The sequence below is a fragment of the Schistocerca cancellata genome, chromosome 4, assembly GCF_023864275.1.
Source record: "Schistocerca cancellata isolate TAMUIC-IGC-003103 chromosome 4, iqSchCanc2.1, whole genome shotgun sequence".
NCBI lineage: Eukaryota > Metazoa > Arthropoda > Insecta > Orthoptera > Acrididae > Schistocerca > Schistocerca cancellata.
Window position 1 is genome coordinate 550,358,369 of NC_064629.1, and position 14,227 is coordinate 550,372,595.

General features: G+C 39.9%; 1 protein-coding gene across 5 annotated transcripts in view; it reads right to left on the minus strand.

Moving 5' to 3' along the window:
- The window catches only part of LOC126185030 (NEDD4-binding protein 2-like), a 98,978-nt gene extending 85,686 nt beyond the window's left edge, over positions 1–13,292 (minus strand). For 3 of the 5 annotated variants that reach the window (XM_049927767.1, XM_049927766.1, XM_049927765.1), the window contains exon 1: positions 10,096–13,292. In XM_049927767.1, coding sequence (XP_049783724.1) covers positions 10,096–13,189 — 3,094 coding nt within the window. In that variant the 5' untranslated portion in view covers positions 13,190–13,292. The remainder of the gene's footprint in view (positions 1–10,095) is intronic. The other 2 variants (XM_049927763.1, XM_049927764.1) reach the window with 1 other exon arrangement.
- Positions 13,293–14,227: the final 935 nt, after the last annotated feature.

Here is a 14,227-nt window from a genome sequence, read left to right on the forward strand (position 1 = left end):
GTAATTTTTCCCGAGGGCATGCAGCTTTACTGTATGGTTAAATGATGATGGCGTCCTCTTGGGTAAAATATTCCGGACGTAAAATAGTCCCCCATTTGGATCTCCGGGCGGGGACTACTCAGAAGGAAGTTGTTGTCAGGAGAAAGAAAACAGGAGTTCTACGAATCAGAGCATGGAATGTCAGGTCCCTTAATCGTTAGGTTAGAAAATTTAAAAAGGGAAATGGATAGGTTAAAGCTAGATATAGTGGGAATTAGTGAAGTTCGGTGGCAGGAGGAACAAGACTTCTGGTCAGATGAATACAGGGTTATAAATACAAAATCAAATAGGCATAATGCAGGAGTAGGTTTAATAATGAATAGGAAAATAGGAATGTGGGTAAGCTACTACAAACAGCATAGTGAACGCATTATCGTGGCCAAGATATATACGAAGCCCACGCCTATCACAGTAGTACAAGTTTATATGCCAACTAGCTCTGCAGATGACGAAGAGATTGATGAAATGTATGATGAGATAAAAGAAATTATTCTGATAGTGAAGGAAGACGAAAATTTAATAGTCATGGGTGACTGGAACTCGATAGTAGGAAAAGGAAGAGAAGGAAACATAGTAGGTGAATATGGAATGAGAGTAAGGAATGAAAGAGGAAGCCGCCTGGTAGAATTGTGCACAGAGTGAAACTTAAGCTAACACTTGGTTCAAGAATCATGAAAGAAGGTTGTATACATGGAAGAAGCCTGGAGATACTCGAAGGTTTCAGACAGATTATATAATGGTAAGACAGAGATTCAGGAACCAGGTTTTAAATTGTAAGACATTTCCAGGGGCAGATGTGGACTCTGACCACAATCTATTGGTTATGAACTATAGATTAAAACTGAAGAAACTGCAAAAAGGTGGGAATTTAAGGAGATGGGACCTGGATAAACTGAAGAAACCAGAGGTTGTACAGAGTTTCAGGGAGAGCACAAGGGAACAATTGACAGGAATGAGGGAAAGAAATACAGTAGAAGAAGAATGGATAGCTTTGAGAGATGAAGTAGTGAAGGCAGCAGAGGATCAAGTAGGTAAAAAGATGAGAGCTAGTAGAAATCCTGGGGTAACAGAAGAAATATTGAATTTAATTGATGAAAGGAGAAAATATAAAAATGCAATAAATGAAGCAGGCAAAAAGGTATACAAACGTCTCAAAAATGAGATCAACAGGAAGTGCAGAATGGCTAAGCAGGGATGGCTAGAGGACAAATGTAAGGATGTAGAGGCTTATCTCACTAGGGGTAAGATAGATACTGCCTACAGGAAAATTAGAGAGACCTTTGGAGAAAAGAGAACCACTTGTATGAATATCAAGAGCTCAGATGGAAACCCAGTTCTAAGCAAAGAAGGGAAAGCAGAAAAGTGGAAGGAGTATATAGAGGGTCTATTCAGGGGCGATGTTCTTGAGGACAATATTATGCAAATGGAAGAGGATGTAGATGAAGATGAAATAGGAGATATGATACTGCGTGAAGAGTTTGAGCAAGCATTGAAAGACCTACGTCAAAACAAGGCCCCGGTAGTAGACAACATTCCATTAGTACTACTGACAGCCTAACAAAACTCTACCATCTAGTGAGCAAGATGTATAATGCAGGCGAAATATCCTCAGACTTCAAGAAGAGTATAATAATTCCAATCTCAAAGAAAGCAGGTGTTAACAGATGTGAAAATTACCGCCTTATTAGTTTAACAAGCCACAGCTGTGAAATACTAACATGAATTCTTTGCAGACGAATGGAAAAACTGGTAGAAGCCGACCTCGGGGAAGATCAGTTTGGATTCCGTAGAAATGTTGGAACACGTGGGGCAATACTGACCCTACGACTTATCTTACAAGAAAGATTAAGGAAAGGCAAACCTACATTTCTAGCATTCGTAGACTTAGAGAAAGCTTTTGAAAATGTTGACTGGAATACCCTCTTTCAAATTCTGAAGGTGGTAGGGGTAAAATACAGGGAGCAAATGGCTATTTACAATTTGTACAGAAACCAGATGGCAGTTATAAGAGTCAAAGGACACGAAAGGGAAGCAATGGTTGGGAACAGAGTGAGACAGGGTTGTAGCCTCTCCCTGATGTTATTCAATCTGTATATTGAGCAAGCAGTAAAGGAAATGAAAGAAAAATTCGGAGTAGGTATTAAAATCCATGGAGAAGAAATAAAAACTTTGAGGTTCGCCGATGACATTGTAATTCTGTCACAGACAGCAAAGGACCTGGAAGAGCAGCTGAATGGAATGGACAATGTCTTGAAAGGAGGATATAAGATGAACAGAAAAAAAAGCAAAACAAGGATAATGGAATGTAGTCGAATTAAGTCAGGTGATGGTTCGGGAATTAGATTAGGAAATGAGATGCTTAAAGTAGTAAATGAGTTTTGCTATTTGGGGAGCAAAATAACTGATGATGGTCAAAGTAGAGAGGATATAAAGTGTAGACTGGCAATGGCAAGGAAAGTGTTTCTGAAGAAGAGAAATTTATTAGCATCGAGTATAGATCTAAGTGTCAGGAAGTCGTTTCTGAAAGTATTTGTATGGAGTGAAGCCATCTATGGAAATGAAACGTGGATGATAAATAGTTTAGACAAGAAGAGAATAGAAGCTTTTGAAATGTGGTGCTACAGAAGAATGCTGAAGATTAGATGGGTAGATCATATAACTAATGAGGAGGTATTGAACAGAATTGTAGAGAAGAGAAATTTGTGGCACAACTTGATTAGAAGAAGGGATCGGTTGGTAGGGCATATTCTGAGGCATCAAGGGATCACCAATTTAGTACTGGAGGGCAGCGTGGAGAGTAAAAATCGTAGAGGGAGACCAAGAGATGAATACACTAAACAGATTCAGAAGGATGTAGGTTGCAGTAGGTACTGGGAGATGAAGAGGCTTGCTCAGGATAGAGCAGCATGGAGAGCTGCATCAAACCAGTCTCTGGACTGAAGACCACAACAACAACAACAAGCTAATATTTCGTATAAAGCAGAATGTGCCTAACACAGAAACCGGATGCAAATTTTAAGATTTAATTGATAATTAAATGCAAAATGCAGAAAGAGTTTATACAGCACTGCTGTATTACAGCATACATTAGTTATTCATGACTGTAAAAGGACACTACTATTACAGGGTGTATACGCAGACAAGGAAAAAAAATTTCTGGATTTTTTCCGGATTTCCTGCTTAAAAATAAATTTTCTCCTGGGTGAAAATACACTTTTTCCGTGTTAAGCGACAGTATACTTTCCCTCAGAACTGTAAAACTTATCACTCCTTTGAATGGCTATGGTTTTATACACCAGCGTACAATTTCTCAGCACTATAGAAAATGAAACTCAGGAGGGGGGAAAAACACATTTTTGAAAGATCTTTAAGGTGTATCAACTTGTACACTGCATATTTTCGTATTATGAAAGTATAAATGCGAATTCCACCAAACACCGCATGTTACTTTCCGAAGCATTGAAATCGAGATTGCGATGCACTTTTGTAAGCCAGTCACAGCTCATGTCACGTGATCTCGCCACCCAATGACAGAGCATAGGACACGTGATGATGTTAGCCAACAGCAACATTACTGTTAAGTAGCGAGAACACACTAGTAGGAAAAGTTAATGGTTTAAGTTAATATACACAGTGTTGCTACAAGGAAAGCAAAGTTTTCACATATAATATTGGTCTCTAAAAGATTTCTGGAGATGTAAAACCAATGACTCACCCTGCAATAATATTGCTACCCTACCGCAGCGCTAATAACTGCATCTTTACCAGACCAATTCTATGTAGTACGCGCTCTATGCTACACACATTGTGTATATGCTGTGAGAATAAAAGTATTCATAATAAGTGACGGGAGTGCAAGTGATTATCATTGTAAATACCACGTCTGCTCTCCAATGCCTACAGATTAAGGAGCTCCAAGAGAAGTTAAGCTTTCACATGTAACGTGAACACAAATGTAATCTTCTAGGCTTGAAATTCTTCTAAATGGCTTGTCCTCAAAGAGTTGATTTTTAAATGAGAGTCAAACGCTCTGTGATTTAAGAAATCAGTTTGCCAGAGAGCACCAGATAACACGCGTCACCGCTATTGCGCAGCTACGATGACGTAGGAAGCCCATATGTTCATACGTGTAATGCATTTAAAGATCTCACATTGTGTCATAAAAGAAACAAGACATCAGAGGATACTCCAAGAGCATCAGAATTTTGTGAACCATATTACAATGCATAATTCGGCTTACAGTGCACATTCGCATGTCTAGATTCCCAATGAAGTAGGCCTCGACCTGACATTAAGCTTTTCAGTGTAAGTTTTCTTGGACTACCAGTACCATATTATCTCATGTTTGGTTCTTTATTATGGCATAATGCCATACGTGCTAGAAGATGAAAATGTGTACTTGAAATGCAGCAAACAGTCGAAACTAGCCAGTAGCATGAAATTAAACACTTCGTTTCAAATAAATTGACTGCCTCATTGGAAAAGATTAATAAAAACCAAATCTCTTTAGCAAACCGACAAAAATAACTTCGTTGTTCTGCAACGCGATTCATGCTTGGCTGTCAGAAAAGTGGAAATAAAATAGGATCTGAAACTAATAACATTTTAACCCTCTGTAATTATGTGAAGGTATTTTAATTCACTCGATAGCTGCCAGCCACAGAAATCCGTTTTGTTTTCATTTGACGTGAGAGCAGTAAATGAAGAGGAAACAGCAAAATCACTAAATATAAACACAGGTCACTTGTAGAGTACCCACCTCCCCACTACAACACAGACTGCTCTGCACATCTGCCCTGGCTCTACGATATTTCCAAACCCCCCCCCCCCCCCCCCCAAGGGTTTGAGATTGAATGGCAAAAATTTTAAAAATCGACTTTTCAAAAAATGTTCATTTTGTAGAGCACATCTTTCTGAACAGTCTGTCAAAATGCAGTGCCACGCCTCTTCACACAGCATTCTTCTATCACATGTCACTGTATTTCGCTCTGTGGAATTCAAACTTGTATATTTTGTAATGGATGTCATCAAACCATATTCATGAAAGTGGGAATTAAAATGTTCTGTGGTGCCTCTCCTGCTCCCAGTTAGCCTGCCCCTCTTTTTTTTTTAAAAAAAAAAAAAAGAATTACAAATTTGCAGCAGTTGTAACACACACCAAATAAATGAGACTGTTTTGGCACAAATGGTCATTTTATAGCATGACAATTTAATTCACGAAGTACCAATATCACATGCCTATTAAGCCTACTAATAGCAAAAAGCTTTATGTTAGGAAATAGTTTCACATTTCATTCATACGCTCCAGTTTCTCAAGCATGAGATCGAAAAGTAGTAGTACAAAATTTGTGTGTACATTTGGAATTGTCATATTTTTAAATAATTTGTGTGATGTTCCTGTTTCTTCTCCTTCCTCATTGCAACTAACAATCTTGTCATCAATAATTCTGTAACTATTCCTGCCAGTGTTAAGACTCATTCTCTGGTTAGCTTCACTAACCCTGCCACAATCACCTGTTTAGTTATCCCACGTTTATTCTCTGGTTAGGTGTTATTACGTGTCCGTATAACACGTTTTCTGCGCGACTCCCATAATTGAACTTAAGCGGCTGCTAGCTGGGGACTTTACACTAGTAAGTGTAACAATCTGGTCAAAACTTTTCTGTCAAAATTTCATTTTCTTGGATACACCAAGAAGATAATATGTAATCTTTCTTATCTGTTATTCCTGTTTGTCGTTTATTTGCACTCTGGTAGTCTGAAACTATCAATTTCACAAGTAATTATAACAAAGCTGATCATTCACAAACGCCGTCACAACCACATAACAAAAAGTGATTGGCACTCACCTGTATGGCTTTATTCCACTCAGCTCATATAGCCCCGTCCCCTTTTGTTTGCAGGAAAGTTTATTTGTAGATGCGACCGAGATTCTTCTGGCAGAGACATCACATACACTATGCATGCATTCAAAAATCAACTTATGATTCATTCAGAAATCGGCTTGCAGTATGTTCAAAAATGTTAAGAAATCAACAGTGATGCATTTCAAAATCATATGAATAATCGATAGACCAACGTGCGCAGGATGCTAGACGCTTTGTGAAACAAGGTTTTTTCCCCCCTCAAGAATATGAATTTGCCCCCCCCCCCCCCCCCGCCCCCGCCCCCTCCCACTGAAAGTGCTGCCTGGGGCAGACATCCCGGTTTGCCCCTCCACCCTCCACCAAGGCCCCTAGATCTGGACTTGGTGCATGTGCCTGAATCTGGCAGCTTGGGTGTGTCAGTAAAATTTTTAAGGGCATCATCTGGCTGCTTGCTGCTACTGCTTATACAGCTAACAGCCACACTTCAGTAGCCACAAGCGAGTGAAGGTACTACTCACACGCGACTCAACTGCGCACGTGCATGAGCCCTCTCACAACTGCTCAAACGAATCTAATGTAAACAGTTGTGATGTCATGCTCATCGAAGGCAATTTGTTGTTATGAAGCATTGCATAGTCTTCCTAAAGTGTATGACACATTTTGCTGGTGGCAGACGCTTGTATGAGCACTGTGTTTTTTTATTGTATGTGGCACATTTCCTTTGCAACTGAAGTTTTATTTTCATAGTTCCTCTCGTTCATGTTTTACTGCTGCAGTATTATTCTGTAGTAACGGGATACTGTAATACCCTTTGTTGGAGTATCAGTTCTTACCAGCTGAAATTATAAAAATTTAACTGAAAACTATAACAATGAAAAATTCCAAGAATTCTAAAAAATTCCCGGGTTTTTCCCGGTTTTCTCCCGGATGAAAAAATTCCCAGGTTTTTCCCAGATCTCCCGGTTGTCCCGGGTCATATACACCCTGTATTAACACAAAGACTGAATACCCATGAGAATGATGTTGAGCAGTGCAAAATCAAGAAAAAAAGAGTTTTGGAGCACGGTTGCGTTATGGGTGTGGGCATCAAAGCCTGTTGTTTGCCAGCTTTTCTCGTTTTCCATTATTACTGATGCACGCTGGAGCGCACTGGAACATTGTTGCGCACTTACAAACACTCTGCTGCAATATGAGCAGTGAAAGAGGTGGGTATTGTTCGGTGAAACAATGGTTTTACCCAGGAAGGCCAAGCATTCAAATAAATGCACTGTGTGCATTATCTTTTATCAATTTCAGTTCACTAACAGAACATTAAGTGAGGCCTATAACAAGACGTCAAACAAAAAGTATGTGTCTGTAACATTTAACGAAAAGATTAAGGTAGTCATGGCGTGTGAGAAAGAAACTCTTGCATTTGAAATGGGGTAAAACACAAATTTATGATATCTTAAGAAACAGGGATAAGGTGGATGAAAGAGGATGGGCAAATGAAAGGGAAGAAGACAGGAAATGAAGAAATTAACGAGATAGTGTGGGAATGGTTCCTAAGTCGTGAGTCAAAAAAACTTACCCTTGTCTGGACCCATGTTGCAGAGACAGGTTCCGAAAGTCACTGAAGAGCTTGGAAATAAGGAATTTGACTTCTACATGATGGCTTGACAGTTTTATATAACTATTCACCACATCGTGTGACATGAAGTCTGTGGGGAAGTTAAGAACATGCAGGAAAGAGTAGCAACAAAATGGAGGACAATACTGTACAACCTAATAGCGAATTAATTAAAATGCGAAACATTCCATGTAGCGCAGATGACTACATTTGAAGTAATGACTCCCTGTCAACTCACTCTACTTTTACTTCAGCAACACATTTCGATAGAAATCCGCAACACAGAAGACGATCAAGAAGAAACAAAGGAAGAAGAAGGGGAGCAAAATTACGTTCCTAGAAAAATTAACATGCCTGATGATGCTATTGCATTCAGAAACTTTGTTATGCAATTTGCAGCACACTCAAATTGTCCCAAGCTGTTGGAACCATTGTATAGTGCAAAAAAATGCATAGAATAAACGTTTTTGAACAGGGGAAAAGTGGCAAAAAATGAAATGTAAGGCAAATAAATGCGAGAATAATATGCATGTACATACAACAATAAACAAATTTAATGTTTGAGAAACAATGCAGAAATGTAGCATTATTTATTTATTTCTGTAAAGTCTGGTGTTCCGTTGTACAATATACAGTAAATCAATATCTACTGTGCAGGAGTGAAGGTACATAAATACAGGGTGTTTCAAAAATGACCAGTATATTTGAAACGGCAATAAAAACTAAACGAGCAGCGATAGAAATACACCGTTTGTTGCAATATGCTTGGGACAACAGTACATTTTCAGGCGGACAAACTTTCGAAATGACAGTAGTTACAATTTTCAACAACAGATGGCGCTGCAAGTGATGTGAAAGATATAGAAGACAATGCAGTCTGTGAATGCGCCATTCTGTACGTCGTCTTTCTGCTGTAAGCGTGTGCTGTTCACAACGTGCAAGTGTGCTGTGGACAACATGGTTTATTCCTTAGAACAGAGGATTTTTCTGGTGTTGGAATTCCACCGCCTAGAACACAGTGTTGTTGCAACAAGACGAAGTTTTCAACAGAGGTTTAATGTAACCAAAGGACCGAAAAGCGATATAATAAAGGATCTGTTTGAAAAATTTCAACGGACTGGGAACGTGATGGATGAACGTGCTGGAAAGGTAGGGCGACCGCATACGGCAACCACAGAGGGCAACGCGCAGCTAGTGCAGCAGGTGATCCAACAGCGGCCTCGGGTTTCCGTTTGCCGTGTTGCAGCTGCGGTCCAAATGATGCCAACGACCACGTATCGTATCATGCGCCAGAGTTTACACCTCTATCCATACAAAATTCAAACGCGGCAACCCCTCAGCGCCGCTACCATTGCTGCACGAGAGACATTCGCTAACGATATAGTGCACAGGATTGATGACGGCAATATGCATGTGGGCTGCATTTGGTTTACTGACGAAGCTTATTTTTACCTGGACGGCTTCATCAATAAACAGAACTGGCGCATATGGGGAACCGAAAAGCCCCATGTTGCAGTCCCATCGTCCCTGCATCCTCAAAAAGTACTGGTCTGGGCCGCCATTTCTTCCAAAGGAATCATTGGCCCATTTTTCAGATCTGAAACGATTACTGCATCACGCTATCTGGACATTCTTCGTGAATTCGTGGCGGTACAAACTGCCTTAGACGACACTGCGAACACCTCGTGGTTTATGCAAGATGGTGCCCGGCCACATCGCACGGCCCACGTCTTTAATTTCCTGAATGAATATTTCGATGATCGTGAGATTGCTTTGGGCTATCCGAAACATACAGGAGGCGGCGTGGATTGGCCTCCCTATTCACCAGACATGAACCCCTGTGACTTCTTTCTGTGGGGACACTTGAAAGACCAGGTGTACCGCCAGAATCCAGAAACAATTGAACAGCTGAAGCAGTACATCTCATCTGCATGTGAAGCCATTCCGCCAGACACGTTGTCAAAGGTTTCGGGTAATTTCATTCAGAGACTACGCCATATTATTGTTACGCATGGTGGATATGCGGAAAATATCGTACTATAGAGTTTCCCAGACCGCAGCGCCATCTGTTGTTGACAATTGTAACTACTGTAATTTCGAAAGTTTGTCTGCCTGAAAATGTACTGTTTTCCCAAGCATATTGCAACAAACGGTGTATTTCTATCGCTGCTCGTTTAGTTTTTATTACCGTTTCAAATATACCGGTCATTTTTGAAACACCCTGTATGTGCACAATTACAAATTTATACTTCATGATACCTGCCAAATTTCATGTAGCCTAATGTGTTTTGTGTAATCTGGAAACTTGTCCAACTCAGAAAATTGTTTCAGTCCCATGTACTACCATTTTGAGCAGTTTTACTGTACCAGGTGTGCACTTAAACTGATCTCTCAGATTTGTGAATAGTAAAGTTCAAATATTTCATACAGTGACTTAAAACTTTCACCTGCAACTTACATTCTTCTCCTATATCAACAGCCTCACACCTCACTACATACTTTAAAAGATCAACATGCGCAAAATTTTAATGACATAAATTCTACAAATGAACAAAATTAATGTATATTAATGTCACTTACCACATACTGTTGTATAAGATGACTTCCCAAATAGCTCATGAAGTTGTGACACAAATTCTTCCCCAAGTTTTATATCAACAAAAGCTTCACTGTCAGAAATTCCTGTTGCCTCATCACCGTTTGTAGAAGAAATGTCACTATTCTGATTATTATGCTCAACAATAGCATCAGTAACAGCATTCTCTGGGTATAACATGGCACCTGAAGCAGTCGGTTCCAGAATATTCTGTTTGGCTGAGGATCCAATTACTCCATGAGAAGCTGAGACCTCATCACAATCCTCAATCTGCAAGATGGTGTCATTGTTTTTATTCGAACTAGTAGTTACCTCACCCATGTCTAATAATTCCCCGTGCCTCATTTTCCTAATTCTCAGTGTGTGTTCTGAATAGCAGTTCTTATTTAGCACTATATTTTGTTCAATATGCTCTTTCAGCTCTTTTGCTGTGGGTGAAATATTTTTATCTTTTCGAATGGTTCTGCTGGGAGAGAGCCGTGTCGGTGTAGCATTTGTCTTATCAGTTTCTTTTTCATACTGCCAACTTTTTAATTCAGAGGGCTGCCAACATTCTTCAGATGTGTGCCTTGTATTTGAGTATGAAGACTGTTGATCAGTTTTTTCTGTCGCCACTGATGGCGAAACACCAATTTGAAGGTCGTTTTCAGATTTATCTGAAATCTTAAGAGTACATGGCTCCAAAGCCATCTCTATCCCAGGGGACTCTTCTACTCCCTTATAATCTAGCTCCAATAGCACATCAACAGTCCAGTTTATATCCCTATTGCATTTCTGAAATATCTCTTGTAAGTGAGGTATGGGGACGGCAGGAAAAGCTCTAAGTAGTTCTTTAAATTCAGTTTCAGAGAACTTTGTAAAATTTTCTTCATGTTCTGTCATGGAACTTTTGTCAAATACTGACTTCCCACTTTGGCGCAGATGGGGAGACACTGCAGGCTGCACTACAGCACTGCCTTTGTCTGTGATGGGTCCATAACAACTTCCAACTATTATTTTGACATCACTGGGAATCTCTTTACTGCTGTTAACTTGCTGCAACAGTAAAAAATCTGAGTAATGTGTATTTGTTACACAATCTGTATATATTGAATCTTTGACCAATGTCTTTCCATCTGTTACTTCAAAAGTACCTGGAAAAGCTTTACACTGATGCAATAATGTTTCAGGTGTTAAATTCTGCTCCGATTTCCAAGCTGTGGGTTCTATAGAAGAACAATATTTAGACCAGTTAGACCTGTCATTTACAGCATAATTACCTGCAGCAGATAATGATCTCGGAGGTCGCATATCTCGTATTTTATGTGCAGTATCTGAAATTTCAGACGGTGACTGCCTCTGAGATACACTGGAAGCAGATTTGCGTGACCGAGAAAAGCATCCTAAAGACCTCTGCGGTTGAGGTACAAATTTTCCTTGCGAATCTTTTGAGGACACATTTGAATGATCCTCTCTCCTCCTTACATCTGTGGACATATTATTGTTTTTCTTCCTATTTTCCCATGAAGATAAGGGATCTTCTACAGTGTCCCACTGATCTAGTTCTTGTACTGGACGTGTAACATTTTGTGACAAGTTATGTAGACTTTCCTTAAGAAAATCTTTCACAGGTAGTTTCTTACGACTAATACGAGGTGGTTTCGGAAGACAGAGGTCTTCCTCGATGCGTACGTTGACACTTGGTTTCGGGTCCTCACCACCCCAAACATTCCCATGTTCTAAATCCCACAATACATAGTTATTCTCAGCATTTGCTGTTGTTTGATCATTTACTGCAGTGGGCTCAGTGTGCTGAACAGCACTTGCCAATTTTTCTCCACGCTTCCATATTTTGTAGTTACCATTACTTGATTTCTTAGCTGAGTCCTCATTCTTATCATCAATTTCTAGTCTGCTCACACTTTCAGAGAAGTTTTGTTTAGACTTTTCTGTAACCACAAATTCGCTACTTGTATCAGAACTCTGATGGGCAGGAAATGTAGTATCTACTGAAGACCTTTTACAGTCATCTCCAATAACATGTACTGTTTTTTCAAATTCAGTTTTTACACAGTTTCTACCATCCAAACTTTGCAGCTCTGCAGTTTCCTCATGATCCATGGCTTCCATTAGTCTGTTAACTTGTCTATCAAAATTAAAATTCAGTTGAATGTTATCATTCTCCAGAGTTTTTGATGATTCATTGTCAGTATTCTCTTCATTTACATGACTGGGAAGTGTGTTACTGAGAGTACAATTTTTTTCATTCCCTACCCAGGGTGGTCGTTCAGACAGCCATTTATGAATATTGTGTGGTTTTTGAAATATAAATTCACTGTCCTTCACAAGTACATATTCATCTGGTGAGGCACTACATTCTCGTCCGATTTCTTCATTTAAAAGATCATCGACAACTTTTCTTGTGTCTAGGCCAGGGTTACTCAAGTCTTCAGTCACTGCAGCTGCTCTTTCTACTTGTTGATTATCCTCATTCTCCTCAGTGCCTTCCAAATGAGCAACTACAGGTTTCAAAGACCTAAGTCCATCTACTGTATACATTCCAGGTGAAGCTGAGACTTGATTATTTTCATGTACAATGGATTCACCCTTTTGCAATAGGCTGCTTTCAGTTTCCCCTACAGCCTTTGAAAATACATTTGTTTTCTCACCAACAACATTGGAAAATATTGTACAGTTAGAATCATATGATGTACCACATGATACGATATCTGAGATTTTTGACAGATTTAGAATGTTATCACCATCCATCATCAGTTTTTCTTCTGAAAGTGATTTTCGTATTTTGCGTTTCAACCTATTCCTTTTACGTTTTTTACGTCTGTGCTTTGGCATTCTTGTAGTGACAACATGAGGCTGAATTAGTTCAGAGGCATCCAGCTGCAAATGGTACATACCAAGAAGACCGGCTACCGTAATAGATCTGTCAAAGCGACGCATCATATCTGCCACTCGCTGGATAGGGACACCGTGTGTATTTCTCCTTGCACATTCTGCAACAAAGTAGCGCCAGTATGTATTAGGCTCAAGAAATTCGATGCGGTACCCGTGACGAACGGCAATGGTCGCATAGGGTCGCATTTCGGATGCCTCCAGGTTGGTATTATCCACAATAATAGGAGTGATGCCTTTCACAGCATCTGCCAAAACTCTCTTTACATTCCACGTGTGTGCTTCGTGCAAAAATTTGGGATTAAATTTGTATCGACCTTTACCACACACTGTAAAAAAATTATCAGTAGAATGGATGAACCTATGAGGTTCCTCTCCCATTGTGGAGCGTACTAGATGCCTAGCTAGAGTCGATTTACCACTACCCGGGAGACCACGCATTAATATCATAATTTTCTTGCCATCAATGATGATGTTCGCCAGTCTGTCCACTTTACTACATCGAGTGTGTTTCCTAATACCATTATGTTCTCGCACGTCTTTAGAGGAGTTGCTACTGCTTAATGATGCAATAGAAGATTCTGTCACATCACTGGAACTCTGGTCAGTCACACAATCCGTCACTTTTCTGGAACACAGTGCTTCACTACGATCTTCGTCTACTGGTACGGTGTGACATACTGCTGCAGTGTCTGTAGAATAACTTTGTTCTGTGTCCCGGAGCCAACCGGACACCTTATCTTCAGCATCCTTGTCTTCAACGCTAACATCACTTGTTTCAGCAGCTAACAATGGTGACCAAACATGATCTGAGGTCTTTCCTTGAATGATATCAATATTTTCCAGGTCAAATGTATGCTTACTGTGTGTATTTTTTTGTGTGAAAGGTAAAGTCACAAATTCACCTAATAAACCATCCTGATTAACAACCTTATTGTCATTACTTATACTGGCCTGTCCACAAGTAATTCTGGTGTCACATGCAACAGTTACTGGTGGTACAGCAACAGCAATTCCATCAACATAACCACTGGACAGCAGTACAGAGCCTGACAGTGGGCTTGAAGAAATCCTAGTAGAACATGATGCCTGGTCATTATAGTCACCCTTGTTCAATACACTAACTTCAAATGGTGCACTGGTGACCTCTTTGGCATTTGTATGCACTTCCCCTCCACTAACTGAAGACATTTCACCAATGTTGGAGACACAGTAAGAATCTTCCCG